At 40.1% G+C, this 27805-nt stretch overlaps 1 protein-coding gene across 4 annotated transcripts in view; it reads left to right on the top strand.

Annotated features, from left to right (window-relative positions):
* Positions 1-3050: 3050 nt before the first annotated feature.
* The window catches only part of ATP7B (ATPase copper transporting beta), a 33230-nt gene continuing 8475 nt past the window's right edge, over positions 3051-27805 (top strand). The window contains exons 1-15 of one of the 4 annotated variants that reach the window (XM_018071394.1): positions 3051-3154; positions 7787-7939; positions 14522-15749; positions 17126-17362; positions 18472-18635; positions 19508-19669; positions 21414-21490; positions 21818-21992; positions 22566-22799; positions 22993-23084; positions 23204-23331; positions 24397-24551; positions 24725-24859; positions 25617-25811; positions 27308-27490. In XM_018071394.1, the coding sequence (XP_017926883.1) occupies positions 7904-7939; positions 14522-15749; positions 17126-17362; positions 18472-18635; positions 19508-19669; positions 21414-21490; positions 21818-21992; positions 22566-22799; positions 22993-23084; positions 23204-23331; positions 24397-24551; positions 24725-24859; positions 25617-25811; positions 27308-27490 (3201 nt within the window). In that variant the 5' untranslated portion in view covers positions 3051-3154; positions 7787-7903. Of the gene's footprint in view, positions 3155-7579; positions 7940-8077; positions 8359-14521; positions 15750-17125; positions 17363-18471; positions 18636-19507; positions 19670-21413; positions 21491-21817; positions 21993-22565; positions 22800-22992; positions 23085-23203; positions 23332-24396; positions 24552-24724; positions 24860-25616; positions 25812-27307; positions 27491-27805 lie in introns of those variants that run through there. The other 3 variants (XM_018071395.1, XM_018071392.1, XM_018071393.1) reach the window with 3 other exon arrangements.

Here is a 27805-nt window from a genome sequence, read left to right as displayed (position 1 = left end):
CCAACCACATGAAGTTCAGTAAGGGAAAGTGCCGGACTCTGCACCTGGGATGGGGCAACCCTGGATGTATGTGCAGACTGGGGAATGAGATGCTGGAAAGCAGTGCCATGGAAAGGGACCTGGGGGTTCTGGTCGATGGCAAGTTGAATCTGAGTCAGCAGTGCCCTGGCAGCCAGGAGGGCAAACCATGTCCTGGGGGGCATCAGGCACAGCATCGCCAGCTGGTTGATGGAGGGGATTGTCCCGCTCTGCTCTGCACTGGTGCAGCCTCACCTTGAATATTGTGTGCAGTTTTTATAAGAAAGATATTAAGCTGTTAGAGAGCATCCTAAGGAGGACAACGAAGATGGTGAAGAGCCTGGAGGGGAAGCCATATGAGGAGTGGCTGAGGTCACTTGGTCTGTTCAGCCTAGAGAGGAGGAGACTGAGGGGAGACCTCATTGCAGTCCACAGCTTCCTCGTGAGGGGAAGAGAAGGGGCAGGCACTGATCTCTTCTCTGTGGTGACCAGTGACAGACCTGAGGGAATGGTCTGAAGATGTGTCAGGGGAGGTTTAGGTTGGATATTAGAAAAAGGTTCTTCACCCAGAGGGTGGTTGGGCACATGGAACAGGCTCCCCAGGCAAGTGGTCACAGCACCAAACCTGACAGAGTTCAAAAAGTGTTTGGATGATACTCTCAGGCACACAGTGTGACTCTTGGAAACAGTCCTGTGCAAGGCTAAGGGTTGGATTTGATGATCCTTTTGAGTCTCTTTCAACTCAGCATATTCTGTGATTCTGTGATACATTACATCTTGATTTCTGACAACTGGAAACAGCAAAGCCTCTACTCCATGTGCCTGTAGTGTTCTCATCAGAGTTTCCCTCCTCACTTCTTGCCTGCTGTGGCAGAGTAGGTAAGCCAGAGAGCTGGCAGATCTTCATCCACCTCCAAATTGGGAAGAAAAATGCATTTAAGGGCAGCACTGTATTTAGGGAGGCCCCTACTGCTGCCCCTCCTGTTCCCTTCAGTCCCATGCATGGTGATGGCGTATGATCAGAGGCTCATGAGCAGTGCTCAGGTTTGTTCGCTCATGGAAGGAGCTTGTGCCTTGTCTTGGCAGCATGTGGCAGGGTCCAAAAGGGCAGGGAGTGGAGGGCAGGTGAGAAGGGCCCTTGTGCCACCCTGGCTGGGCTGTGCCTGAGCCCCATGACAGGGTCACCTGAGAGATTACGCTCTCTGCAAGAGTAAGGTCACAGGGAGGGCCCTAACACCCTCATACCTTTTTCTACCCCTAACTGCAACCAGTCCACAGACAGAGGAGGGAAAAAAGAAGTAAAAGAATGAAACAGATGATGTAGAAAGTGGAAACTCTTCACAGACAGACTTTTGCCTGTATCACCAAGAAAGCAGATAGGACTTTGCTCAAGGCTCTGTGTTGGAGGAGCGCAGGTGCTGTGGTGAGGAGTTCAGCTTTCAAGCTTACTTACGGATTTGGGAATTTCTTCTCTCTTTGTGTATGTAGGTGGTTCCTGCCAGGATAAGATAGAAATACTGTTAAGAGAAACTGCCTTTAATATGTAACCTGCCCTAACAAAGGTAATATGTTTGTATTTTAGACATGGCATTTGTAATGCAAATACAAGATGCTGTTTTGCCTTTTTTTTTTCTTGAAATGAAGGTGATTTCAGAGGCTGAGCAGTTTGGCTTGGGATTAAAGACTGACCACAGAGCCAGAAATACAGGCATGAGAGTGTTCTTAAAACTGATAGTAAACCTAAATGGTGTGGACTCTACAGCTGGGGACAGTTTACAGGATATCTATTATATATGGAGGTCACTTAAGACATAGGCTTGCATTCCTGATCTGCATAGGGGAAAATTTAATTGCAGGTTTGTCAGGGCATCTTAGGGTCTGCTATTAGTTTGCCGGCTACAGGGTGAATGGCAGTGTACTTTGGGAAAAAAACAATAATAAAAAAATCTGTCCTCTCATTTGTTTAAATCACAGTTCAGAGACTTATCACTTATTTTTTTTCCGAACAAGTGTAAGAGATAATTTTAAAGTGCTACAAAAAATACTAAGAAATTTACAAAATAAAAATTGAATCAATACTTTAATTATTTCTTATTTCTAAATATGGATAACAAATGTTAGTTCACAAGTAATAGGTTTTTCTGTCTCCTCAAATTAGCCTTTTAAAATAGTTACTTTTGTACTGTTACTCATTCTCAAGTTATATTTGAAATATTGCAGTTAAAATGGGTAAAATATGGGTCCTTTTTCTATGCATGGAATTCTAAAAAGCTTTTGCTTGAACTTCACAAGCCAAAACCACCTCTGAGCAAGAGAAAATCATGGACAACATTAGAAAATTAAGTTGGAAACACAGAAGTAAAATTACTGGTTTTGCTGTGGCACTACCTGACAAGTTCTGCCAGCCTTCTTAACCCGCATGGTGAATGAACATTAGTGGAAATCTTGACTTGAATTAATTCACGCAGGTTGCAATTGTTCTTTGCACTTAAACCTTGACCCACAAGGTGTGTCTTTTTCTATGGTAATATGATCAGCCTAGTAGTTTCCAGGCCCTTGAAAACAAATTGCTGCAGTATAAACAGATAACAGAAATTATCATAATGAAACCAACACTGCTAAGAGCAGACAAAGTACCAAGTCCACACAATTTGCAATCATACAAAAAGCTGTGGAATGAAAAAAATCAATACATGTTTTGGGACCCTGTTACAAAAGAGGTGCTTTGTTGAGTTTTGCTGATTTTGAGCAAACAAACCTTTTTTAAATATTTAGAGAAGATTGAGTCTGCTTCCTGAAAAACTGAAGCCAAAGTCTGAGCTGATTTGATCTGAAATGAGGTCATCAACTCTTAAGCAATTTTATTCATAGCGAGTAGGAATTTGATCACTTGTCTTTCGGATTTCTGTATGTTTTCCCTTTTTCTTACAGTGTAAGAAATAATAATACTTATGGACACACTTCTTCATCTCTTTCAAGAAATATGTATCCCATTCATGCTATAGAAGCACTTGTGTATCTAGTTGCTGCCTGTTTTCTTAGAACCGTGGCCAAAGAGTTCTTTCTGATTTCATGGCTCAAAACTAAGAACAAATGTATTTAAAGAGAGAGTTTTGTTGCCTCTTCATACAGAAAGGTATGTCATTTATTTTATGTTCAGTAATAAGTATGTCAGTTAGTTTGGAGAAGTCAGGGACATAGTTATGTACCATGAATATGACCAAGCTTCTACTGAACTTTCAGCTGCAACTGTTTGATTCATGTGGGAAATGTGAGGTTTGTGTTGCCTGTTGTAGGACTGCAAAATGACTACTGAGCAAGTGCATTGATTTATTCGAAGAAAAAGTGGTTGCCTTTAGTAACTACTTCTCTTTTGGCTTAAAGAGGGCACTGACAGAGGAGAAATAATTGTTTCACACAAGGGCTGGATGTTTCATGGGTTTGCTCTCAAACAATGTTGTTAACAACTTCTTGATAACTGTGAGTTACCAGCACTGTTGTTTGTGATATTACTACAAGCTTTGCAATACTTTGCTACCCCTCCTCATTTTCTTTTTTAACTTAATGCTCCATTTCCTGCAGTTGCATGTGTAAAAATCAAAATCAAATCTAACTCTGTTAAGATGGGGGGAAAAAATTCAAACATTTTAGCTGATTGCATTCTGAAGACAAAATTAAGAATAACTCAAAATATGTCAAATGGGAAATTACTTGTGGTTAACCCTTATATCGTTGTTTGTATGCCTCAGGATGGATTGTATTTTGGTAGTTTAGAATGATGTCTGAGGACGAGAGTAAAAAAATGATCAACATTCAAAGGCAGACTGGATTTCGAGAGTGATGTATTAATACTAATACATCCCTCTTTGCATTGACACAAAGTGCACATATCTGAACCAATTCCTCTTGTCTGTCAAATTGTCAAATTAAGAGTAAGGCTAACCTTTCTGTTGTGTTAAGAGAAGGAGATTTGGCAGAAACTAACCCCCTTGTGTTTCCAGGTGGATCTCAGATGTCAGGGGCTTGGGGCAGCTGGGCTTAGATTCTGAGTGACAGCCAACTCAGCTCTAAGGAACAGAAATGCAGAGCCAATGCAGCACTGTAAGTCCGGCTGAGTTCAGTAAGAACTGCCATGGTTACGGTTGCACAAATACTGCGATACACTGTGAGTCTGGTTGCGCCCAACGAGCTCTCATGGCTAGATTGGAAGTCTGATCCTGTTCAGTAACTCTCATGGCCAAGTGCAAGATGGTGTTGTTTCTTGAGCAACAGAAATGCAGATTATTATTGGATTGCTGGTGATAAATACATCATCTGCAGGAGCACGCGTGAATACATAAGTAATGTATAAATAAATAAATAAAACACATAATAATAACTGTGGCAAATACGTTTAATTGCCAGATGACTATATAGTGCTAAAAGTCTTATCACAAGCAGAACCTTGCTTTCTCAATTTTCCAAAGAAGCCCTAGATATAGCTGCGTGTTTGAGTCTTACCACATAGGCATCCCTGTGGGGAATGAGATAGGTACATCCCATCAAATATCCCAGGATACAAAAGTGGAGTCTCCTCTAGCCTCCTTCCCCACTTAAGCTACATTTATATTGTTTTCTTTGAGAGACGGGAAAAAGAAAAGTTAAAGTTGATATCATTTCGTGTTTAGGTGTAGTCTGAATGACTTTAGTCATACATGTAAAGCATGTACAGGTTTTAGTTTGTTAGCATACACAGAGGCATGAAAAGTAGTATGTTTTTTTGAGTTAATGAAACAAAGGTCAGCTTTTGGTCACCATTTGGGTCATTCCTGTGGCTTAGTTCCTGTTAGCTGCATCGTTTTAAACAGAGCCTGACCACAACACCTCTGTGCAGCTGCACCCTTTGTTTCATGCCTCTCTTAAGAATGGTACACTAAGCTCCTTCAGTGTTTCTGGTCCTAAGGTGTTCCTGGTGAACTGTAGCCAACGCATGCTCTCCTTCTTGCTGAACTTTGTTTTTCAGGTTTTTTTCCCCACACAGATTAAAGCAATATGACCCTCTTACCTCCAGCTCCCCAGTTTTTTTCCTTGAACCAAGCATCTCATCTTTCAAGACATTGTTAGCACTATTTTAAGATGCTTTCTTGGGCAAGAAACCAGAGGGATTAGACACAGGCCAGAACATACTATAAAGCCAAGGATGAATGCTTGATGAACCCAGGAAACTTAATTTAACTGAAAACACATAGTTCTTGTGTGTTTATCATATAGTCTGATTGTAGCAGGTAATATGAAGAGGAAAACTGGAGTTTTACCAGCTCTTAAGGCCTTAAGTCAAAGGGATTTAATTTTATTGGAATGTTCTGCATTTTCTGACATGAAAATGCAAACATCTTTGCCCAACACTAGCAGAGAGCTGTGAAGGCAGAAGGCATGTTTTCTGTTTGCCATCTGAATCTCATGCTGCCAAGCCTGAGTGAATCTTCCTGGTGATACTCCTAGGCTGTGCAAAATCTAGCTTTAAACTGAGGAATGGTACTGCTATCAGATGAGATGACTAACATTGCCTTTCCTACTTCAGCCTTAACTAAAACAATTACCCTCAATTTCCAGCTGGCACAATTAGCCTAAACTCCAAAGGGGCAGTTAATTGAGAGTATATACTTTAGGGATGGCCAGAAACTGAAGTTTCTGTTGACTAAGAAAATTTAGAATTTGAAATTGCTGTTATTTGGAATTAGAACACAGAGCTCAATTTCTAAATATCTTTTTTGGGGAAGAGAATTGTTTTGTTTTAGAAAGACAAAGATTAGTTTTTAACTTTATATACGTGTATTTAGTATGTAGATGTAGCTTTAGTATTTAGAGACATTGTACTGAATTTTTTCACGTAAGTCAAATTGTATGATTTTCAATTGCTTGTTTCAAAATGAGTTAAAATCAGTAATTCCTGAAAGTATTTCACCTTTAACACAATTTGCATTTTCAGCACAGTGTTCAAGCTGAAGTCAGATATAGCTCTAATTCGTTTCACTGATAAACACAGAACAAACAGAGATACTTTAGCCTTTGTAGTGACTCTCTAGAGGAGCCATTTCTCAAAATGTTTTCAAAATAACCCTTTTTAAAAATTTAATATTATCACCGATCTTGTATATTAAGACAATGATACAAAATAGTGCTACAGCAGTATTTTCAGTTTCACTTCATTGTCAGAAGACCTTCTTTTTCCAAAGATGGTCCTTAACTCTGAAGTGGAGTCAAGAACTAGATGGAGTGAGCAGAGCTGAGGACCCATCTTTGTGGAGAAGTTAGAACAGAAAGACAAGTTAGTGTGCTAATGTCCTGCATGGTGACTTTCTGGACCACTGTCAATGTGGCAGGAGTGTGAAGGATGTACCTCTGCTTTTGGAAGTAAAAAGAATCTGAATTTGTCCTACCGGACAGGTGGAGTGTCTGTCATCTATCCCACAAGTTTTCATGAGGTGACAGAGATATGCTGACATTTTCACCCTCTGTGCTAACCTCTGCATAGGAGTAAATCTGTGCCTTTTTGCAGCAAGTCCAAGAAATTCTGATTAAATTTAAACCAATTATTTTAAGGCTTGCATGTGCACTGATGTCACTGCACAGCCAAGGAGTGTGTAACTTGCTAACACCTCAGTTATATTTTATAAATTCCCTGTATGGCCATTCTTTAAGTGTCCCTGTTCAAGGGTACCTTCAGAAGTGGATTGCACTACTGTGGGCTTAGGGAACTGGAGATCCCACTTGATGTGTTAACACAGTGCTGTGCATTTGGTGTGGGCAATCCCAGAGAAATATATTCAAGCTTGGCTCAAGGCACTTCTAGTGTGATGGTACCTATCATATGTATGGCTGTTCCTGTTGTTGCCCAGAGGATCTAAGGGGAACTGAATTTGCCAGAGAGCATATATTTTTTTTTCCCTTTACTTTCTGGCACTAATTGCTCGTTTAATTTTGTTTGGTTCATTGTTCCTTAGTAAAGCTTGCTGATGGTAAAGAGGCATGTTTTAGAAAGTACAAATATTGTACTCACTCTTTTGTTTTCCCTCTTGAAACAAAAAATGAACATTCTCATGCCCTGAACGAGTGAAAGACTTTTAGACTAGGAGCCTTATCTAATTATGTACGTTATCTAATTTGGCACATTTTCAGTGTTAGAAGGGACCACATTTTATCCAAGAAATCCCTGGCAATTTCAGAGAAGGAAATGGAGTAGCGTTGCCCTCTGTAGGAGCTGTGATTGTGCTCACGGCCGCAAGGCGCTAATGCCTGTCTGGCCGGGCTGATTATGCACTTGCTTGCTGCACACAGGTCATGTTTGACTAGCTTGTGAAAGCAGCCTTGGCTGAGCCTGCTGCGACGCCGTGTGCAGAGATTAGCAGTGCTGAACGCAATTCAGAAAGCACAAGGGATGCCAATTGGTGGGAAACATTTAAACTGGCAGGGAAAGCAGGTAGCTGAGTGCAGCGAGCAGTGTACACAAGGATCACAGGTTACATCTGGGATTTTGTGATGAATGCTTAATGAGCATTCAACAGAATCAGTTCAACAGAACTCTCCAGGCTGTTGTAAACGTAGCTGAAGGAAGTGTGGCTGATAAGACACCGAATAACCGCTCTTGTAAAGCTTTTGTTTGGCGCTGCAATATTTAAAATCCAGAAAGATAATGGAGAGAAAACAGGACAGTAAAACGAAAAGGGAACTGTCCTACTTAGCTACTTTAAACGACAGAAACATAACCCTGATGTCTATTCGTAAGCAGCAGGCAGCTCATGATGTGCCTGAACTACTGATTATTGGTGAAAAGTCCAAGACTGGATCTCCAGTAAAAGCAAGCAGTAACTTGCAGAAAGAAGAGAAACTTTTGCAGAGTTACTCCATGGGAATGCCAGAAGTCAATACAGTTGAAAGACAGGTCAGTGAGCTGGTGTGTGCGCATGTTGGGAGGGAAGTAGTGTTTCTGATCTGGAGAATTTAAAACAAAGCATGTTGGACATGGGTTGTATATTAAAGGACGTTAAACTTTCTTTATCTAAATTGTCTCAATCCCCAGCACGGATGCCAGCCCCATAGCAAGCAGTACACAAATGCAAAGTCCGCTGGAGATCCTCTGAAAGTAATCTTTGAAAGCAGATGTTAATGATGAGTTATGCGGTAGAAACTAATGAGCATTGTTTCAGCTCCACCTCTAATAATACAGAGTGGTGATTCTTAGGAAGGAAACATAGTATTTCTCCTTTTGAACTGCAATTGCTTGAGTAGTTTGACAGAAGTTCATACCAGTTTATTCTCTGGAATAACAGAAATTGAAGAAACATTAAAAAGTCCTTGTAGGTAAGTAGTTTATTTATATTTACTAAGTGGGTGCTAGTGAAAGTTTGTGATAAATGTATCTGTGGCAACTTTTTTTAAAATTCAGTGTTATATATAACTATGGTATTTTTGTAGATTAACTGCTATGAAAAAGAGGCTTAGAAAGATCAGCGCCGATAAAAACATGATAAGGTTTATTATTTTTAAAAGAGTTTTTGCTGTTTAAAAGGTATGTAAACTGCAGTAATGTAGTTTGGGTCAGTGAATATTGGGAATATTCAAGGAAAAGAAACTCTCAGAAAAAATGTGTTCTTTGAAACTGTGTATGCTTAGAATGGCTTAAATAATTAGTGTCAGACTGGAATGAAATAACAGCCAGGACCGACCAAATATACCTGAAGGCTTTTTCTGCCTTGAGTTATTTCTTGTATTATAAATGTTTACTAGAAAACAATCATGACAAAAATGACTTTGTTCTGCCAAAGGATCTCTTCTCTGTATTCAGTTCACTGGAATATTTGTGTTGCTTGTACTGGAGCTGTGAAGAACATCAAAGAGAGTTTTGCATTGTTTTAATTCTAAATTAGAAACATTGCATATACAGCAAGGCTTTCCCCTTTCCCATAAAGCAAATGTGGTTTATACAGCTCCCTTTAATTTAAAAGTAGCTGTTAAGGTCTCTAAGGTTTGTTAACTACAGTAGGTGTGATTTCAGTAAGACTAGTTCTAACTGCCTAAATCTTTCCCCATCATCTGTACTGATAGAGAAACCTGATCATAAATAGGGAATAGCAGTCACTTTGAAGAAGCATTAAGATAATTAATTTAGTATTTTGGAAACAAAAGTCCCATAAAGGCTGCTTTGTAATAATATTCTCACTGAATCTTGATATCCAGGTTTAGTGGGTGTTATTTCCGTCTTTTAAGACTCAGGAACTGTTTGAAAAATAACAAATTGTGTTACAAGTAGTTACTGAAAATAGTAGCTACTGACGTTTGTTAATCTTCATCTGGGGGAAGAGAGAAGGAAGAACAACCAGTTAAGATCTAATATATTTAAAGAATATTCACTAATGAGCTGGATGGACAAGTTGCACTGAAAATTTTTAAGGAGGATGAGGATTGAATGTCTGCCCTCTCAGAAGCGCTGTTGTTGTAGGCATGAAATTGAAGACTTGTGACCTTTGATATTCTTGTGGCTGCTCTGCCCTCATTTTTTTGTTCACTGCCTGCCTATAATAAACTGGGAAACATCTGAAGCATTTAATTAATAGAATGTGGCTTTTCAGTTGTGTGTTGCTGCCTGCCTGAATCCAAAGCCATGAATCAGAGGGTTATGAAAGAAGGAAGCAGGAAAGGTAAAGCACAGATAAGATAATTCCTTGGTGGTTGTGTGCTCAAAGGTAAGAGAGTGATAACTGGTTTCAGCCCACAGAGATACAGGGAGAAGAGCAGCCCAAACCCTCTGGAGATAGTGTGTGAGAGGTTCAGTGAGCTCTGGTATTTATAAATGAGTGGGTGGGGAGAGGCAGAGGAGGAGGTGCTCGATGGGCTGGGCCCCATCTTCTCACTGGCTGATTGCCTGGCATCATGGTGAGGAGTCTGGTGTTTGAATTTCAGGATGTGAAAGTTGGCATCCCTGCAGGCCAAACGCAGGAGGGCAGGAAAGCAGCGCCAGCCGTGGGGGGAGAACCTTGCTGGGTGAGCAGAGAGGAGCAGCATTGTGCCAGACCTTGGTGTGGGTGATGCTCAGAGGGTTGTGGGGTATGCCTACCACGACCTCAGCCTTGTGCTGCAGAAGACAGGAGTGTTACATTGGCATTTTGGAGGTGGCTACACCTCTTGGGAAGGGGAAGTGGGTAGAGGGATGGCTTTCTTGATGACAAGCCACTCCACAGGGTGACCCATGGAACACAGTGGTGGAGGCAGCATGGAGACCCAGCCAAGGGTGGCTGGTGGCTGGGCCGTGAAGCCAGTGAGGGCACAAGCTGTGTTTAGTTCACAGCCATGGAGTTGCATCCATTCTCAGCATATTGGTCACCATATGTGCATATGTGAAAGTCTCACCTGGTGCTGTGGTTTCCTTGTCTTGGGGTTTTCCTCTGAGTTCAGTTGTTTTTCTCACATTTATTATGTATCCCTTCACTGCTCCGTTAAACTCCTAGACTTTGCACATCTGAATGGGAATATCCAAAAGAATAGCCCATTTTGGGGGACAGCAAAGCAACCTGCCGCTAGGCCTCCGAGGGCAGACCTCGATGGGGGGGTTTGCCCCAGGGGCCACACAGACCATATGCAGTGACTGCCTTTCCCATCGGACCTGTCACAAGCTCTGGATGCTCTGATATGAGGGCTTGAGACTTGGTGCTTCCAATCCAGCAGCATCTCCCTGTCCCACCTCCATGCTTTCACAAGAAGTTAGTCCAGCCCCAGAGCATATTCCCTTTGGATGTTCTCCTTCTTGCTGGCTGGAGGCAGTCAGAATGGGGAGCATGAGCCTCTGCCTCTACCAGCAGTCTATAAGCCTTGCTTTGCTCCTTGACAGGCATGAGTACTACAGCTCCTGTCAAGGACATCAAGGGTTGTTCTTCATGCCTTGAAATCCTCATGCTGGAAGTTGGGCTTCAGATGCCATATTCCTGCACATCAACAGTTTCAATTGCTACTCATCTCAGGTCTAGTTCAGAGCTGTCTCCTGTAGATGCAACTGTTTTCCAACCCGCTCTGGCACTTCCTTTAAAGCTCTCTCCATCTACTGCTGCTTCTGTGTCAATGAGTTTCTTGATTTTTTTCTGGTTTTTTTTCCATATTATTCATATGAACTTCTTTATGTTGAGATTCTTAGCTTTTAGACTAGAGCCTCACTCTGCTGTGCATTATCAGTTGCAACTTTTATGTGCAGAACAAGGGAGGGAAAGAATTGTCATCATTTTATGTTTCATTATTTACATACTCTTTACATAGCTACTGTAAAATTATGCATGAGACTAGTAGAGCACCAACATACTTGGTGTACACCTGTCCTTAAAAGTAAGCAGGCCTCCTTTGGTGTGAGAGACAAAATAGTAACAGTGGCCAGTTCTTTCACACATTCCCCTCTAGATGCAGAGTCAGAAGCATTTCTACTGTTATGTTGGTATTTCTCTCTAGACAGAAACAAGCATAAGGGGCAGCGCCTGGGAATCCCAGGCACCTTTTTTGGCATTTTTGGTGGTGATTGCTTCTCTGATCCTCTTGCAGATGGTGTCTGAATTACTATACAGCCTCATAGATGCCATTTTATGTGTATGGCATCAGGAAACCCTCTTCTGAGACCCAGCTGTGCCTAAGGAAATCTACAGGCACATTTCCATATCACTCGTCTTCGTGTCCTTACATGAATCTGCTGTTTTCCTCTGGTCTAGGAACACCCATCTTGCAAATACACACATAGATGTATTTATGCCCCTTCAGTTTGTGGGTTTTTTTGAAGCTGTTAGACAATACTAAAGGCTTTGTAAATACTTTATTTGTTCCTGTGCACATTTCTTGGGTTTGGGGGAAAATTCTTCAATGATTTTGCATTTGTGTGTTTGGTGGGGGGTTTTTAAGGGAAATGAGCTTTGTATTTTTCTTATATCCGCGTCCCCTCTCTATTTTTATCTTGTCATTTAAAAATTTCCGTGCAAGTTTTTCTTCTACAGACTATAAACATCTGGTTTTGTAAAGTAGCAAACAAAATATTTTTGACAATTCGTTGAATGTTGATAATAGCCTTTTATGCAAAATATAAAGCAGCAGCCAAGTTTTGATGTTTCTGTGGCTTACAATCCATTGAAATAGTAGAACCAGTCCTTGCTTTTATGCTTTTCACATGGCTGGAGGACAAGAAATACCCTTTAATCTTTTTTTTTCTATTTAATTTGAAATGCTTTTATATCACTGGGTACTTGGGAAAGGTGAGACAGATGGTGAGAATGGGGGTGGAGGGAACAGTGGAGTACATAAGTCTACTGATAGTTCTGGGTTTCATCTGCAAGTGGCTGCCAGAAACACAGTGAAGGGAAGCAGGAGAGCAGAGCATGTTTGTCTCGCCCATTTCTCACGCTCTGTTTCACCAAAGGATGCAGAAGGCAAATACCTTTGTCATATGAGCCAAAATAAATGCACTGGGTGAGCTTCTGTAACTCTCATGCGGATTTGTGCTTCACTGGGTGTTTGTGATAAGAAGAGGGGGCCACAGCAAGCAAAGTGTCCTTGAGGGACTGAGGATAAGGGAGAGGAGATGAGGTGCAATATTCAAAAAACATTTCTTGAGGCAGATTTTACAATAAACGAAAGTTTGAGCTGTCTAAGCATTTGAAATTTGGTGGATGAGAGACTGTTTTTAGATGGGTTTATTTTCCTTATACAAGGCCAGGTTATTATTTCAAATTGTGGGAAGTCACAGATAGGAGGAAATAAGAATATAAGCATCTTGCTCGTCTTCGTGCTTAAACAGGAAACCATCTTTGCAGGGAAGTCTGATTAACTGTTAATGTTTTGTTTTGAAAGGAGGGTGTGGTTGCACATTTTCACATATTTTGGGGATTTCAGTAACTTCTGGGAAGTGCAAGGAGAGGGGTATGGGTCCTGGGTGCTGCCAGGCCTGTGGGAGGAGGAAGCAAAAGGGGATGTCAGGACTAAAATATTCCTGTGAGTCTTCTTCCCCAGCTTGCTGTTGGGATAGTGAGGGGCTGCACCATAGTTGCTGAAGAGTTGAAGTTGCTCATTCCTCCTCCTGTTATAACAAATACAGTACAGGAAAAGCTGAAAGAAAATGTCTTGTGTTAAATTTTTGCGGTTTTGGTTGTGACCTCAGACCTCATTATTCCCAAGCTGTCTAAGCATGAAACAAAATCAAGTTAATGAATTTTGAATTCTGCATCAAATGAACTGGATGCATTCTAGTGTTAATAAGCAGCCTAAATGCTTCTCATCCATGCTGTGGTATTGAGGAGGGAGTTTTCTTATGGGTCATAGAAACAAGACTTGCAGTACTGAGCCTGATCTGTTGGCCTCTTCTCCAGGCCCTCTCTGCAGTAATGCCCAGCATCAGGTGTTTTATTGAATGCTGGAGATCCCACAGCTTTGCTGGCAAGAGAATAGATTTATCATAGTTGCTTTCATCTAGATCTTTAGTATTTAAAGCTGGTTTAAGTCATGGACATGAATTTTTATGTTCTTTCTGTGAAATCTGACAATCAGGAACTTGTCCCTCCCCTTCTCACTCTTCCTCATCACATGGTGCCACTAACTGGAGACAGAGTCTGTGCTCTGAATACCTGTTCTGTGAGAAGCATTGCTGTTATTTTTATTTTTTTTAATACTTCATTTTCAATTGAATGGAGTGCATTCAACTGTAGAGTTTCAGTACCGCAGAGCCCATGATCTGACTGATCTGTTTCAGTACTTGCCATCCTGAAAATCAGTGTTGGATCAAACCAGTGAGTAGCTCAATTTATAGTCTTTCTTAGGTGCCTCACAAGTCGGTAAATGAAACTAAACCGTAGTGGAAATATCTGCATATAGTTCTGTGTCTTTTAAGATCTTTATCAGATATAGATTTTAACTTAAAAGATCTATATATTATATGCAGAGACCCCAGGCCTTTCTGTGCATGCGTATACTCTTCAAATATCATGCAGCTGGTCCTCCCTGCACCAGCTTGTTTCAAGCTTCTGGGAGATTCATGATTCTGTTTTCTTGGGCTTTTTGGTTTGATGTGGTTTGGTTTGGTTGGAACTCCTGATGAGCAGGACCAGATTGGCCAAACTGTTTAGGACATTGATGGAGAGGCAGTCAGCATACACTCTACTGTGACCCACTGTGCCAGTGACAGTGTGCTCTGAAGAGCAGGGCTCAGGCTTTGTGATGGAAGTACCCTGTTGCTGCAGAGAGCTCAAGTTTTAAATTATTTGGTTGGGGTTGGAATACTGAATCAATTCTGGTTTTACATCCTTAGTGAATAGTTTTTAAATTGCTACTCAAGAAATGTGTCAGAGGCCTGATTCATCATCATGGGTTAATGTTGTGAAGTGTTTCAGCACTATAGACTGACTTGAGAACACTTCTAGCATATGCTTCAGAGTATACGCAGACCATTGCAGCGTATACAGGGCTGAAGATACAGGCATTTATTTTTACTCCTTCTCTTTCTCCTTAGGCTTTGTCAAACATTGATTCTCCTCCTGGCTGTGAGCTGGAGCCTACAATGAAACATAATTTTGCTTTTGACAACATGGGCTACGAGGAGAGCTTTGAAACCACTCCTTCTTCATCTTCCCAAGAACGTACTGTGACAATCAACATTGTGGGAATGACTTGCCAATCATGTGTGCAGGCAATAGAAGGCCGGATTTCCAAGGTGAAGGGCATTGTGAGTATTAAAGTCTCCCGTGAACAGAACAATGCTGTTATCAAGTATCTGCAGTTGGAAATAAGTCCGGATCAGATTTGCCTGGAAATTCAGGATATGGGCTTTGATGCCAACGTAGCAGAAGAGAAGTTGACAACAGCAACCATAAATCTGTCGAGCTTGAAAGAAGCAGTAGTTAAGCTTCGCGTAGAAGGTATGACATGCCAGTCCTGTGTCACCAACATTGAAGGAAAGATTAGGAAACTGCATGGTGTAGCAAAAATCAAGGTGTCACTTGGTAACCAGGAAGCAATTATTGCTTACTATCCTTACATCATTCAGCCTGATGACCTCAAGAGACACATCAATAACCTGGGGTATGACTGCACCATTAAAAGTAAATCAGCCCCTTTGAAGCTGGGTGTCCTTGATCTCCAGCGCTTGCAGAATGCAAACCCCAAGAAGACACCAGCAAGTTTTGAGGGTGATGGGCTGGATCCACTGGTTGCTGAGATGAGTAGCACAGCTACGGTGACTGTACAGATAGAAGGCATGCACTGCAAGTCCTGTGTCAGAAACATTGAAGGAAATATATCAGCTGTTCCTGGAATAAAAAGTATTAAAGTGTCTTTGGAGCAAAAATGTGCTGTGGTAGAGTATAGCCCAGATTTAATTACCCTGTCAGCTCTGCAGCAAGCTATTGAATCCCTTCCACCTGGAAACTTTAAAGTATGCCTCCTTAATGGTTCAGAAGCAAATAAAGGAGCATCTCCATCACCTGCTTTCACAGGTGATCTCATCAAACAACCACTGCAAGACCCGACGTGCATAGTTGTTATTAAGATTGATGGCATGACCTGCAATTCTTGTGCACAGTCCATAGAAAGGACCATATCAGAGAGACAAGGAGTGCAACAGGTAGCAGTTTCTCTAGCTGGCAGTACTGGAACCATACATTATGATCCAGCTGTCACTAACGGCGAAGAGTTAAGAGCTGCCATAGAAGACATGGGATTTGATGCTTCAGTGCTGACAGGTAACAGTGGTTTTTTTCTGTGGGTAGCATGCCAGGCTGGGCTGTGTGACACCTGCTTTGAAATTCTCTTCTAGAGAGAAACTCTTAAAGCATCACATTGGCATTGTCTTTTCTGAATGACTGGCCTGATCTGACATCACTAAGCAAGGGAGAGAGGTTTCAGCTGTAAAGCACCTTGTTTCAGGCATTCATAACTGCACTAATGGCTGTAAGAGTTGAGTTGTGTTATGAAACCAAAATATTTGAGAGTTGGTACAAGGTCTTTCAAACAGCTCATGCCCTTACCCACTGAAGTAAGTTTCCTGCTATGTCTACAGGCTGCTGTAAGTAGGTCTATCAAACCAAATGTTTTCATTTATGTTCCAGAATACTAAAACCTACAAAAATGAAATCTCTTTCATTTAAAACACTTTTCACCTAGCTAAAACCTCTTCTCTTAAGAAGTTGCTTTGATGCACAATCTCCTCTCTAGTGAATTTCAAATGTAGCAGTTTTTACCTGCTTCAAACTAAACAGATTTGCTTTGAAATAGTGATGTAGTTTACCTGAAATTAATTAGTTTGATCACAACAGACCCACATCCTATTCACTTCTTTCATGCGTCCAAACCCTCTGAATCTGTGGTACTACTACAAATGAGGCAGGGCCAGTATGTGGCGTTTAATTATTATTTGTTTGGTTTGTAATTTGTTAGTACGAGACCTCCCAATCCATCTGTGGGAAAAGAGGGAATCCCCCTGTGTTTAACACATTCAAAAGCAACTCCTGCTCCTTTACACAAAGGAGGCAGTTTGTGAAGATAGCTGGAGCTGTTGTGTGTCTGTTCAATGTCTGGTAAAGAACAAAAATAATTACAACAGGCCTGTTTGTGTTGAGGTCTCCTGGGTGCTTCCACTACTCGTTTTGCACTACTTGCAGTGTAAATACTGCACCGTAAAGAGAAACCCGTTAAGAAACTTCTCCTTTCCCTTGTTTGAGATGAAATGCTATGAGTACTGCATAGATGACAACAACAACAGAATGGATATGACTGGACTGAATTCTCTGTGCTGGATAGTGACCCTCTAGGTATCTTTGTCAAGTGGAGGCAGATGTCAGGTCTAGGCATTGAAATTAAGGGGAATCATTTGTCATCTGAAAGTGGAGAACTAGTTCTGTAGAGTTAAATGATCATGCAAGTGGTACTGGTGAGTGTATAGTTTTATAAGCCTAGGAATAATATACACTATTTCCATGTAGAGACCAAGGTTACTGGGTCACCTTTCAAACTACTGTGAGGATTTGTGTGATTGATATGTGTGACTTGTTTGAACTTTTGCATCATCCAATCGCACTGTAAATAGCGTTTGTTCGGCGTATTTGTTCATTTATTCAAGATACCTCCACTGCAGAACATAGGCACCAGCCTAATGCCAGCAAAGCTGCAGTGCAGCCTCGACCTTCAGAGCCTCCTCACCAAGGCTGTGTCTTGGATGCTCTTCCAGACAGTCCTCACCTTGATGGGTCAAACCAGCTCAGTGGAGCAACAGCTGAAAAGTGTTTTTTGCAAATCACAGGCATGACCTGTGCATCATGTGTGTCTACCATCGAAAGAAATCTGCAGAAAGAAGACGGTATTAAATTTAAAATTCCTATAATGGGTCTGTAAGGGACTGTGGGGTGGAAAAGGTATTCTGTGTGATTCTATGGGATAGGTTGTGGTACAGCATCTGAAAGTAAATAGACTTAATGCTCTTTTTAGTGCTAATATAACTATGTCACTGTTTTACTATCCTTCTGCACTGGTGGAAAACCTCATGGACATACTTGTAACAGTAAGTTGTTGCAATGTGATAAAAATTTCAAGTAATTTCAAGTAAGACAAGAACAGAGAAAGGGTTCTCATTTAGTTTTCAGGGCCTTGTTGCTTTACAGGGCAATCCATCTGCTCCAGATGGATTGTTTTTGATGTGAAACTTACCCTTCAGGGCGCATTTGCACAAGCAGGTATGAACAAATGCATGGCTCCAGTGCCAGGGTAAGCTTAGGCAGAGCAGTGTTTGCTAGTCTAGAAGTCTGCAGGCTGGAGCTGCCTTTCCTCTGACCATATGGAAGATGAACAGATGAGCCTTGGCAGCCTCTGATTTCATTTGTGTCAGCATGCCTTTGGAGGGTTTTGCTTACTGATTACTGCATCCCCAGTCTCACAGTGATGGTCTCACTGTCTTGATTTAAAAATCCAAGAAACCATTAGCACTTCAAAACTATTTTTTTTACCTATGAATTTTATGTTTTGCTTTTCAATTCTAAATGTAGATTTCTGTGGGGTTTTTATTTATTAAAAAAAAAGGAGGAGATGGGAAACAAGAAAATAAAAAAGTCTAGCATTGTATTGTGGGGTTTGTTTGACTCTTTCCAAACTAAGAGAGTCCAGGATAGAGCTCATAGCAATAAGTGCAAAGATTGTTTCTGAACGTCCTTTTTGTCTCATTAGATCATAAAAAACCTCACCTCCTTCCATGTTCCTCTCATTGCTAAAGGGAACCACAATGTGGCTGGATCTTAGTAAAAACTTTGCTGTTGTGACCAGGGAACAACACTAGAAGGAAGCAGAGGGAAATCATTAGGCTTATAATGTCTCAGAGTTGTTACAGTCCTCATTGACAGTCACTTGTAATATTTTATTTTTCTTTCCCTCAAAGGGGCTATATTATCTAACATTTTTTTTATTATGCCACTGCAGGAATTGTTTCAGTGTTGGTAGCACTGATGGCAGGCAAAGCAGAAATAAAATACAAGCCAGAATTCATACAGCCTTTTGAAATAGCACAGCTGATCCAGAATTTGGGTTTTGAAGCTACCATCATAGAAGATCATGCAGAAACAGAAGGGCATGTGGATCTTCTTGTAAGTCATGTGTATTTGGTTTAGGAATAGTCAGGTCTGGAAGACTCGTTTTCTTGAAAATACCTTTATTTAAGCAGTTGTACCTTCAGCAGCTCAGTTCTAGATGGTGATGTTATTGTTTCTTAATTACTGAAAAGACAAGATCGTTTGTCTTAGAAGAACCTATCCAAATGCACTGAAATAAAAGGTGATAGTTCTATGTACAGACTAGACTTTTCTTAGCAAGCAGGAATAAAACAGAAGTTTTCTGTCAACAGTACAGATTCTGAGTGATAGAGAATGTGTCACCAAATATGTACTGCCAATGCTGGGGGCTTTTTATAGAGGTCTAAGAACTTTGGATAAAATTAGTTAATTGTTTTATGAAGGACAGATTCTTCAAATGTCAGTTTTTATTCTCTGACAGATACCTACTTCAAGACAGATAACAGTCTACAGTTGTGTTAATAAAACAGAAGTAATCAGAATAATGCCTTGTTGAAGCCACAGGGAAATTTAAGTAAGCAACGTGAAGTTACATGTGCAGAATTTGGCTTTGCTGGTGTTAATATAGCTGTTGATAGAACTATATTAGTTATACTATTACAGTTAATACAACGTCTGAGTTCTGCTATACAAATACATAGCTGTGACTGTAACAGCTGGTTGCAGAATTTTATAATAAAAGTGGGTAGTTGTATTCTCAGCTTTGTATCATTTAGGACAGCTCTATAAAATCTTTATGCTGAGGCCTTGGGTCAATACCAGAAGAGCTTGAGTAGTCATATAGAATTAGTACCTCTGTGAGATCAGGAGGCCTTGTTTCAAGTTCATCTACAAATATTGGGTGAATATATGGGATTGATAACTAACTAAATTTGTCTTTTCTTTAGATTACAGGGATGACTTGTGCTTCTTGTGTTCACAATATTGAATCCAAACTCATGAGAACAAATGGCATATTTTATGCCTCAGTTGCACTTGCAACTTGCAAAGCTCACATCCAGTTTGATCCTGAAATTATTGGACCTCGAGATATTATAAAAATAATCAAGGTAGGATTTAAGAATTTTTTATGTATGGACAATTATAAGGTGAAATTTAAAAGGATATAGAGCAGCTGATAATTGAGAGGTTTCACTGACTTTTGCAGATGACACAGTTATTGCCATATGTTTTTATGCTCTTGTGCTGAAGCTGCTGTGCTGCACAGTCATGTGTAGTCTCACAGGTTGTTACTCTAAAAACACATACTAAAAACTACAAAAAGAAACTTTTTTTTATCTATATGTGATAAAAGTCCGATATATTTATTCTTTGCAATTCTGTGTGTACAATCATGTGTCTCTCATTTCCAGTCACTTTAGTGGTCTTAATATTTCATAAAAAAAATACTACTTTCTTTTGACAGTGAAAGGCTGTAAAAGAAGTTTTGCCACAGCTCATACCCCAAGTATTACACATCTCCATATACACTTGCATTTATTCTCACATCAATAGAGTGGAATTTTTTAAACTGGAAAAGCTTGTGATACAACCACTAAATGAAAAAAAAATCCTGGCTTACCAGTAATCACATAGATCATAAAATCCACCATTACCGTGGCCCAGATGTGGACAAAACTTCCTTTTTTGCCCACCAGAAGGGAAGAAAATGTACTGTATGAGGTGCATGCAGTGAGTAGTCAGGAGGACAAGAGAGACTGTTTGCCCTCTGTGCTCTAGAGGATTTATTCAGAAGAAAATTCCTAGACTACAGGATTGATGGAGCAGCAGTTATTAACATATTAACTAGTAGACTGTTCAGGATGGCAGAGTAGTTCTGTAAAGCATATATTGCCAGAGAAGCGTTTCATGATGCAGGTAGGAAGTTTAGATGTATTGTTCTTGCAAGCGTGCTTTGGGTTTTTGGGTGTTTGAGGGAGAGGCATAGTTCTAGCCCTAACAATACGATTGCAATCACAGCCTAACGTCCTGAGTCAAAACATGGAGAGGTTTAGGTTGGACATCAGGAAGAATTTCTTCACAGAAGGGGTGATTAGGTATTGGAACGGGCTACCCAGGGAGGTGGTGGAGTCACCGTCCCTGGAGGTGTTTAAGAAAAGACTGGATGTTACATTCAGTGCTGTGGTCTAGTTGACAAGGTGGTGTTTGGTCATAGGTTGGACTGGATGATGTCAGAGGTCTTTTCTAACCTAATTGATTCTGTGATTATACTGCAGTAACTCACTGAAGTGTCAGTCAAAGCTGGCTTTTTGCTTGTATTTGTTTCTGGAATGCTTTGCCCTGTAGTCTACATGTTTAAACGGATTTTAGACACTTTCATTTTTAACTTCAGGTTTATCTGCTAAACTGTAATGTTTAGGATTTGCTTACAAGGTTGTCTAGCCCAGTGGCTTCTGCATTTTTACTTCATTTGTGATATGTCTCATCTCTCGTAATTATTCCAGTGGAGGTGAAAGGGCAGGCATACCTTGTCCTTGAGGGGATGAGCAACAGAATTCCAGCTGTCAGTGGGAGCTTCCTGTGCCTAAGACAACTGGGATGCATAATGCATCTATACACCATGTTCATGTATAGGTACCAGAAATCCTTATCAGTCCGGATTTTGAGTACTGACTGAAATATCCTCTCATTTTGGAAGGATCTAAAAATAAATAAGAAGTCAGCATTTATTAAATATGGAACAGTGTCCTTTTCTGACATTTCTTCTAAAAGTAGTGTCATTTAAGTATGTTATAAGTAATAGGGTTAGTTTAATCAAAACTAACTGATCTTTCCTCCTCTGTCAATAAAAAGGAAATTGGCTTTCATGCTTCTGTGGCTAGAAGAGATCCAAATGCACATAACCTGGATCATAAAAAGGAAATACAGCAGTAAGCATTTCTTTTTCTCTCTCACTAATTAACATGTCTAGATCATATCTTGTAAATCATCTCTCCCCAGGACTCTTCCCAGTTAATTAGCTTATTCTTATGTAAAGTATATTTAATTTTACTATTCACCATTTGGTTCAAGTACTTTTATTACTTTCATTAGTTTTAAACTCCTAGAAGTCTGTACAGTTAAACATGTAGGAGACACTGAAACTGTCCCTAAATGTTGGATCTTTGCAAATATCCCAAAGCTCTGCACTGTGAGCACACTGGCCTGAGTACTGCAGAGTGTACAACAACCAAGGATTTACAGTTTCTCCTTTTCAGGTGGAAGAAATCTTTCTTGTGCAGCCTACTGTTTGGTATCCCTGTCTTAATCATAATGATTTATATGCAAATACCCAATGGTGAGCACCATGGGTCTATGGTGCTGGAACGGAACCTCGTTCCTGGATTATCTATTTTGAATCTTCTCTTCTTTATCCTGTGCACTTTTGTTCAGGTATGTCCACCGTACTTCCTAGGGGTTTTGTTTCTATTCATTTCCTATTTCATTTATGTAATCTGATGTGGTAAAGACAGGAGACTGGAAAGCTTTAGTGGATTAGGCTTTCTCCCTTGTCTGTACCACCTACAGAACGAAGTGGCACTTTTCTGCAAATTATCCATTCTGTATTTACTCACAGTACTTACTGCTGCCAAAGTTGCATCAGATAGTTTTCCGAGTGGGGAAGGTACTGTCACAATGAAAAAAAGGCCTGATCATCTGCAAACTAATTGGGTAACTGTAGGTAAATCCTTTCATCTTCTGTGCCTTGTTTACTTTGCATAGCTGAGGAAAAGGATGATATTTAGCTGGTTTTGAAAATAAGGGCAAATGAGAGATGTCAGTGGAGTCAGTCTTCCAGGAGACCTGAAATTATATCAGTACAAAATTTGCATAGGACAGCAGTGCTTTCTCTTATCTACTATGTTTTTTAAATTCTGCTATGGGCAGTATTATGTACTCTCTCCATTCACTGCTGTGGTTACTGCTGTGATCTTAATCCAAGTCTGTCCATGCTTACACCAACAGTTTCTTGGCGGATGGTATTTTTATGTACAAGCTTACAAATCCCTGAGGCACAGGATGGCCAATATGGATGTGCTCATCGTACTGGCCACGACGATTGCTTATGTGTATTCCTGTGTGATCCTGATAGTGGCGATAATTGAAAAGGCAGAGGAAAGCCCTGTTACTTTCTTTGACACTCCTCCAATGTTGTTTGTGTTCATTGCACTTGGCAGATGGCTGGAACACATAGCAAAGGTAACTAACTCATCTTCACACTAGTTATTGTTTAATTATGATAGGAGTAGAATAAAACTATTCAGAGGAATTTTGAGTCAGATGTTTCTGATGCAACCTATACTGTACAAGGTCATTTAGAGTTCATTTTGTTGAGTAGACATCAGCATTTATATATCTCAATATATCTTAAACATTAATCTCTCTTTCTTAGAGTAAGACCTCAGAAGCTCTTGCTAAACTTATGTCTCTTCAAGCCACAGAAGCCACTGTGGTGACTCTTGGACCTGACCACTCTATTGTCAGGTACATATTTATGAACCAAAATTACTTCAGCCTGCCTGGGTCACAGACTATGCTTGATCCAGTTAACGTGAAAGCTGAGAGCATAAATAACCTGTCTGTTTTACTTGTGTCTTTTGTAGGGAGGAACAGGTAGCTGTTGAACTGGTTCAAAGGGGTGATATCATAAAAGTTGTTCCTGGTGGAAAGTTCCCAGTGGATGGAAAGGTCATTGAAGGCAGTTCTATGGCAGATGAGTCTCTCATTACTGGTAACTCCCCTTACCTTGTGCAAAAAAGTGAAAGCTTCTAGAACTCTTTATAACAAGAAAAGAGAGCAGACCCAATGTAAACACAGGTGTCTGAATAACCTCCCACCTTAATGGATATTGTGGCTTGCCTTTGTGAGCTTGAATTCAAATCTTGTGTCTGCAACACCCTAAAAAGCTGAAGAATTTCCACTCAGTTTTGTCACTTACTAATGTACTGATGGGATGGGTAGAGTCTAAACACTATTGTCATTATTCCAGTGATCTGTTTAGAGTTTCCTCTGGAATGTAGTTGTAGAGATGGTACCTTTTCAGAAATAACTTCTAAGGGTTAATGGGGAAATATTGATGAGATGCTGGGGTATGTATGACAGGGCTCTTACAGTGAGCAAGTAGAGGGAAAGGAAGCTTCATAACTTGACACCTATTCAGGGTCATGGGACTTTTTCACAGCTTCTGAAATTTTCATTTCATTTGATAAATAAAGTAAGGATTTAATGAATTGTGCAATTCTTATAAATAAGGTAAAGGATAGAAGAAGTTTACATTGACATTGGCTTACTTGTTTTAGTTACGTATTTACTTTACTTGGGAACCCCGACACCCTTAACTTAAGAGAACCCTGAAAATACAGATTTTGTAGAGCTACTGTTCTTGGAGTGGAAGCATGAGAACAGGAGCTTTTCCACAGAGAAAACTTTTCTAGTCTTTGAAAGCTGAGGATTGTAGAAATAAAGGCAGATTGCTCAAACTCCCATGACAAGGCAAAGTGTTAATGGAGAAATTCCTAGAAGTTCCTTTTCCAACCAGTTTGCTCCTGGCCCTGTTGAGGGATGCGATACTGAAAAGTTAAGACCAAGGAAACAGCATTTCCTTTGAAATTAAACCTATGAAAAGGTTTATGGAAGTATGACGCTACTTTTACATGTCTTCACCAGACAGAGATACACAGTATGTGATTTCTGGTCATTACTGCTTGGTATACTGAGTTTGCTAACAATGAACTGAACGCTAATGGACTGTGTTATTAGGGGTATTGGCTCATTTATTCCTACCTTTTCTTTCTAGGGGAACCTATGCCAGTCACTAAAAAGCCTGGGAGCACAGTGATTGCTGGTTCTATAAATGCACATGGCTCAATTCTTGTTAATGCTACTCATGTTGGTAGTGATACCACTCTGGCACAGATTGTGAAATTGGTGGAAGAAGCTCAAATGTCAAAGGTAAAAATAATAGAGAAGAAAACCTTAAATAATCAAAAGATTCTATATTTTCAGCAAACTGTGTTTTTCCAGACTTCAAAAAAGAAATAAAGACTATTGCATATTTTCATGAACTCTGCATATTTATTTGTTTTGACCACAAACATGCAAATAACTGGTTTTCTTTTTTATAGGCACCCATCCAGCAACTGGCAGATAAGTTTAGTGGATACTTTGTACCATTTATCATCATCATTTCAACAGTGACATTGATAGTATGGATCACAATTGGTTTTATAAATGTTGATGTTATTAAAAAATATTTTCCTGTAAGTAATTTTATTAAGAGATGGATTTTTTTCTTAGAATGCCTTACAGTGTACTTAACATACTTTCTGTGCATAGGTTTTATGTCACAACCTGGCAAATATTTTTGTGCAATGTGGTGTTTCCTAGACAGAGCAGATAATTACACTTGTTAAAATCTCTCTGCAGGTATAAATATACCTTTGCATTTCCCCCTTAGTTATGCATGGGGTTCTTACAAATGGAAATTATTGGCAGTCTTTCTGGACTAAACATGATCTATAGCTGCATTGCAAGGAGCCATTCCTGTCATGTCTGAAATATTTGTGGACATTCCGGTTCCTGATGGCAGATAGTGGTTTTGGCTTTAGAAAGAAGATGAGCTTCTGCAATCTTTAGGATGTGTATTTGCTATGCTCAGGAGCTGTGAGGATCTGTGTACCTGGAAATAGGGTTCTCCTTTGCTAAGCTATAAAGGAAATTCCAACAAGTTATATTGTCGCCTGAGAGCAGAGTTAAACATATGTGTGCTTGAGCAGCAAAAAATACAGAAAATACTGTCATAAACAATTCATAACATTGATCTTTATTTAGCATTATGGTAACAATAATAGATTGCTTTCCTACACTGGAGGCTTCCAGACAAATGTGTTTTTTGATATTACTGTGATTGATTGTACATCTGTATCGTACATCTTATTGTACATCTGATTGTACATCTTCTGTCAGCACTCTTACATATCTTTAATTTTTTCCCCTTTCTCTTCCTTCTTCTTGCAGAATCAGAGCAAACACATTTCAAAAGCTGAACTAATACTGAGGTTTGCGTTTCAAACCTCAATCACTGTGCTGAGCATTGCATGCCCTTGCTCTTTAGGCCTGGCTACCCCCACAGCTGTAATGGTGGGCACAGGAGTGGCTGCACAGAATGGTATTCTCATCAAAGGTGGAAAACCCCTGGAAATGGCACACAAGGTTAATAGTTCATTCTGTACTTTTGTATCTTACACAGCTATTGCTACATGAAATATAATTTCCCAGGAAATCCTGCAGGTCCAGAGAAAGTCTGCAGAAAGTTGTTCTTTTTTTTTTTTAATTCACTGCTGCTCATTAAAGTAAAGAAGACAAATCTGACCTTCTTTCTTCAAAGCAGTCACAGCAAAGTGTTGAGAGCCAACAGATCTTGCAATTTCATGACTATGAGGCTGCTAATCTTCTGCATGGCCTCAGGGCTTTCTGACTTTTGCACTTTCTTTACCTCTTCTGCAAAAGAGCCCAGTAATCCAGTAGATTTTTTCTTTCCTCAGAGAGCTATTGTGAAATGCATATTGTTTATGATCAGCAGTTTAAAATGTGGGATGTAAGAGAAAAACCAAATTATTTGAAGCTGTTTTGTTGTATAGAAAAAAAGATAGAAGGGAGGAAGGAAAAACCCTTCAAAGACACAAAAATGATGAAAAGAGGAGGAAGAAGTTGAAGGAGGAAGAGGCTTGACATGTCCACAAAGAATATGAATTGAAACCATGCTATGATAGACTGTATTAGACATGTGCAGAACAATTTAAGGGAAAAGGATGGTAAGAGCAAGTTAGTCAGAGTGATAATTCTTGTTCCTATTGGACCAGAAGTTCCAAGTCTTTGAAACAAAAAAAAAAAAAGATTGCTAAATAATGCTGGAACTTTTTACCTTTTGGATCTAAGCAAAGCTAGGGTCAGGGCTTTGAAAACTGGGATTCTGCAAGGCTGATGTGTTGAAATAGCTGGGAATGGAAAAAATGCCTACTTTGGTAAGTTATTTTGTTCTCGTGTTTCTCTCTGCTGTGTTTATTTTCAGCATTAGAATTAACTTTAGCTTTGGATTTCATTATATGTTTGGCTGTATTTTTTGGTTCATTCCTGATTCCTCAAGACCTATTGGGCTAGCTAACAAGTGACTGCTGGGTTTGAATTAGCATGATGTTGATTTTGCTTAGGTTCTTGAATTTCTTACAACTTCTTGCACTCTCTCTACCTTCTTTATCACCAAACTACTTCCTGAACCCTCTTTCCTCAGTGCTATTGTCAACTGTTTAGAACAGCATCCATAAAAACCCTCTTTGTATCACATAGGTTGTGGTAAAAGTGATTAAGGTGCCATTGCATGAGTCTTGCATGAAAAGACATGTACTGTCCTTTGTGTGTGCATTTAAGTCCTACAATGACTGTTGTCTGAGATCCTGATGTAGGTACAGGATGATGGTTTAGCTTGAGTGAAATCACTATATGGGGAATGAATAAGAAAGTATAAGGAGATGTACTGTACAAATAGTTTAAGGTACATACAGAAATCCGTAATTTTTTAGGGTTATTCTGTCTTCTCGTGGATATAGTCAACTATTTCTTAAGGTCTTGACTGCATTTATGTTCCAAAAACATATGAGCATCCCTTTACTCACAGGGCTTAGGGAGTAACTGTGGTTTATTTCTTGCAGATCAAGACTGTAATGTTTGATAAAACTGGGACCATCACCTATGGAGTTCCTAAAGTCATGAGGGTGCTTTTGTTGGGAGACACAGCTGTGATCTCCCTGAAGAAGATACTGGCGGTTATTGGCACTGCAGAAGCCAGCAGTGAGCATCCTTTAGGAGTGGCAGTCACTAAATATTGCAAAGAGGTACTTAGTCTTCCTATTTCATCTAAGGCCTGAAGGCGTCTGTGCAAATGCAGAAATATTATATGAAAGGATCAAGTTCCAGAGGGACAGGCCTGCCTGAAAAGTAACAGGCTGAAAAGCTGGGAGGCTGAAGGCAGGGAGGTACTGCAGAGAGATCTTAACAAGTTAGAAGACTGGGCAATCACCAACCACATTGAAGTTCAGCAAGGGAAAGTGCCAGATTCTGTACATGGGGTGGGGCAACCCTGGATGTACGGACAGACGGGAATGAGATGCTGGAAAGCAGTGCCATGGAAAGGGACCTGGGGGTCCTGG

This window comes from Manacus vitellinus, unplaced genomic scaffold (genome assembly GCF_001715985.3).
Source record: "Manacus vitellinus isolate BGI_N305 unplaced genomic scaffold, ASM171598v3 scaffold_2_pilon, whole genome shotgun sequence".
NCBI classification, from domain to species: Eukaryota; Metazoa; Chordata; class Aves; order Passeriformes; family Pipridae; genus Manacus; species Manacus vitellinus.
Note: the sequence above shows the minus strand (reverse complement) of the source record. Positions and strands in the feature narration are given on the sequence as shown.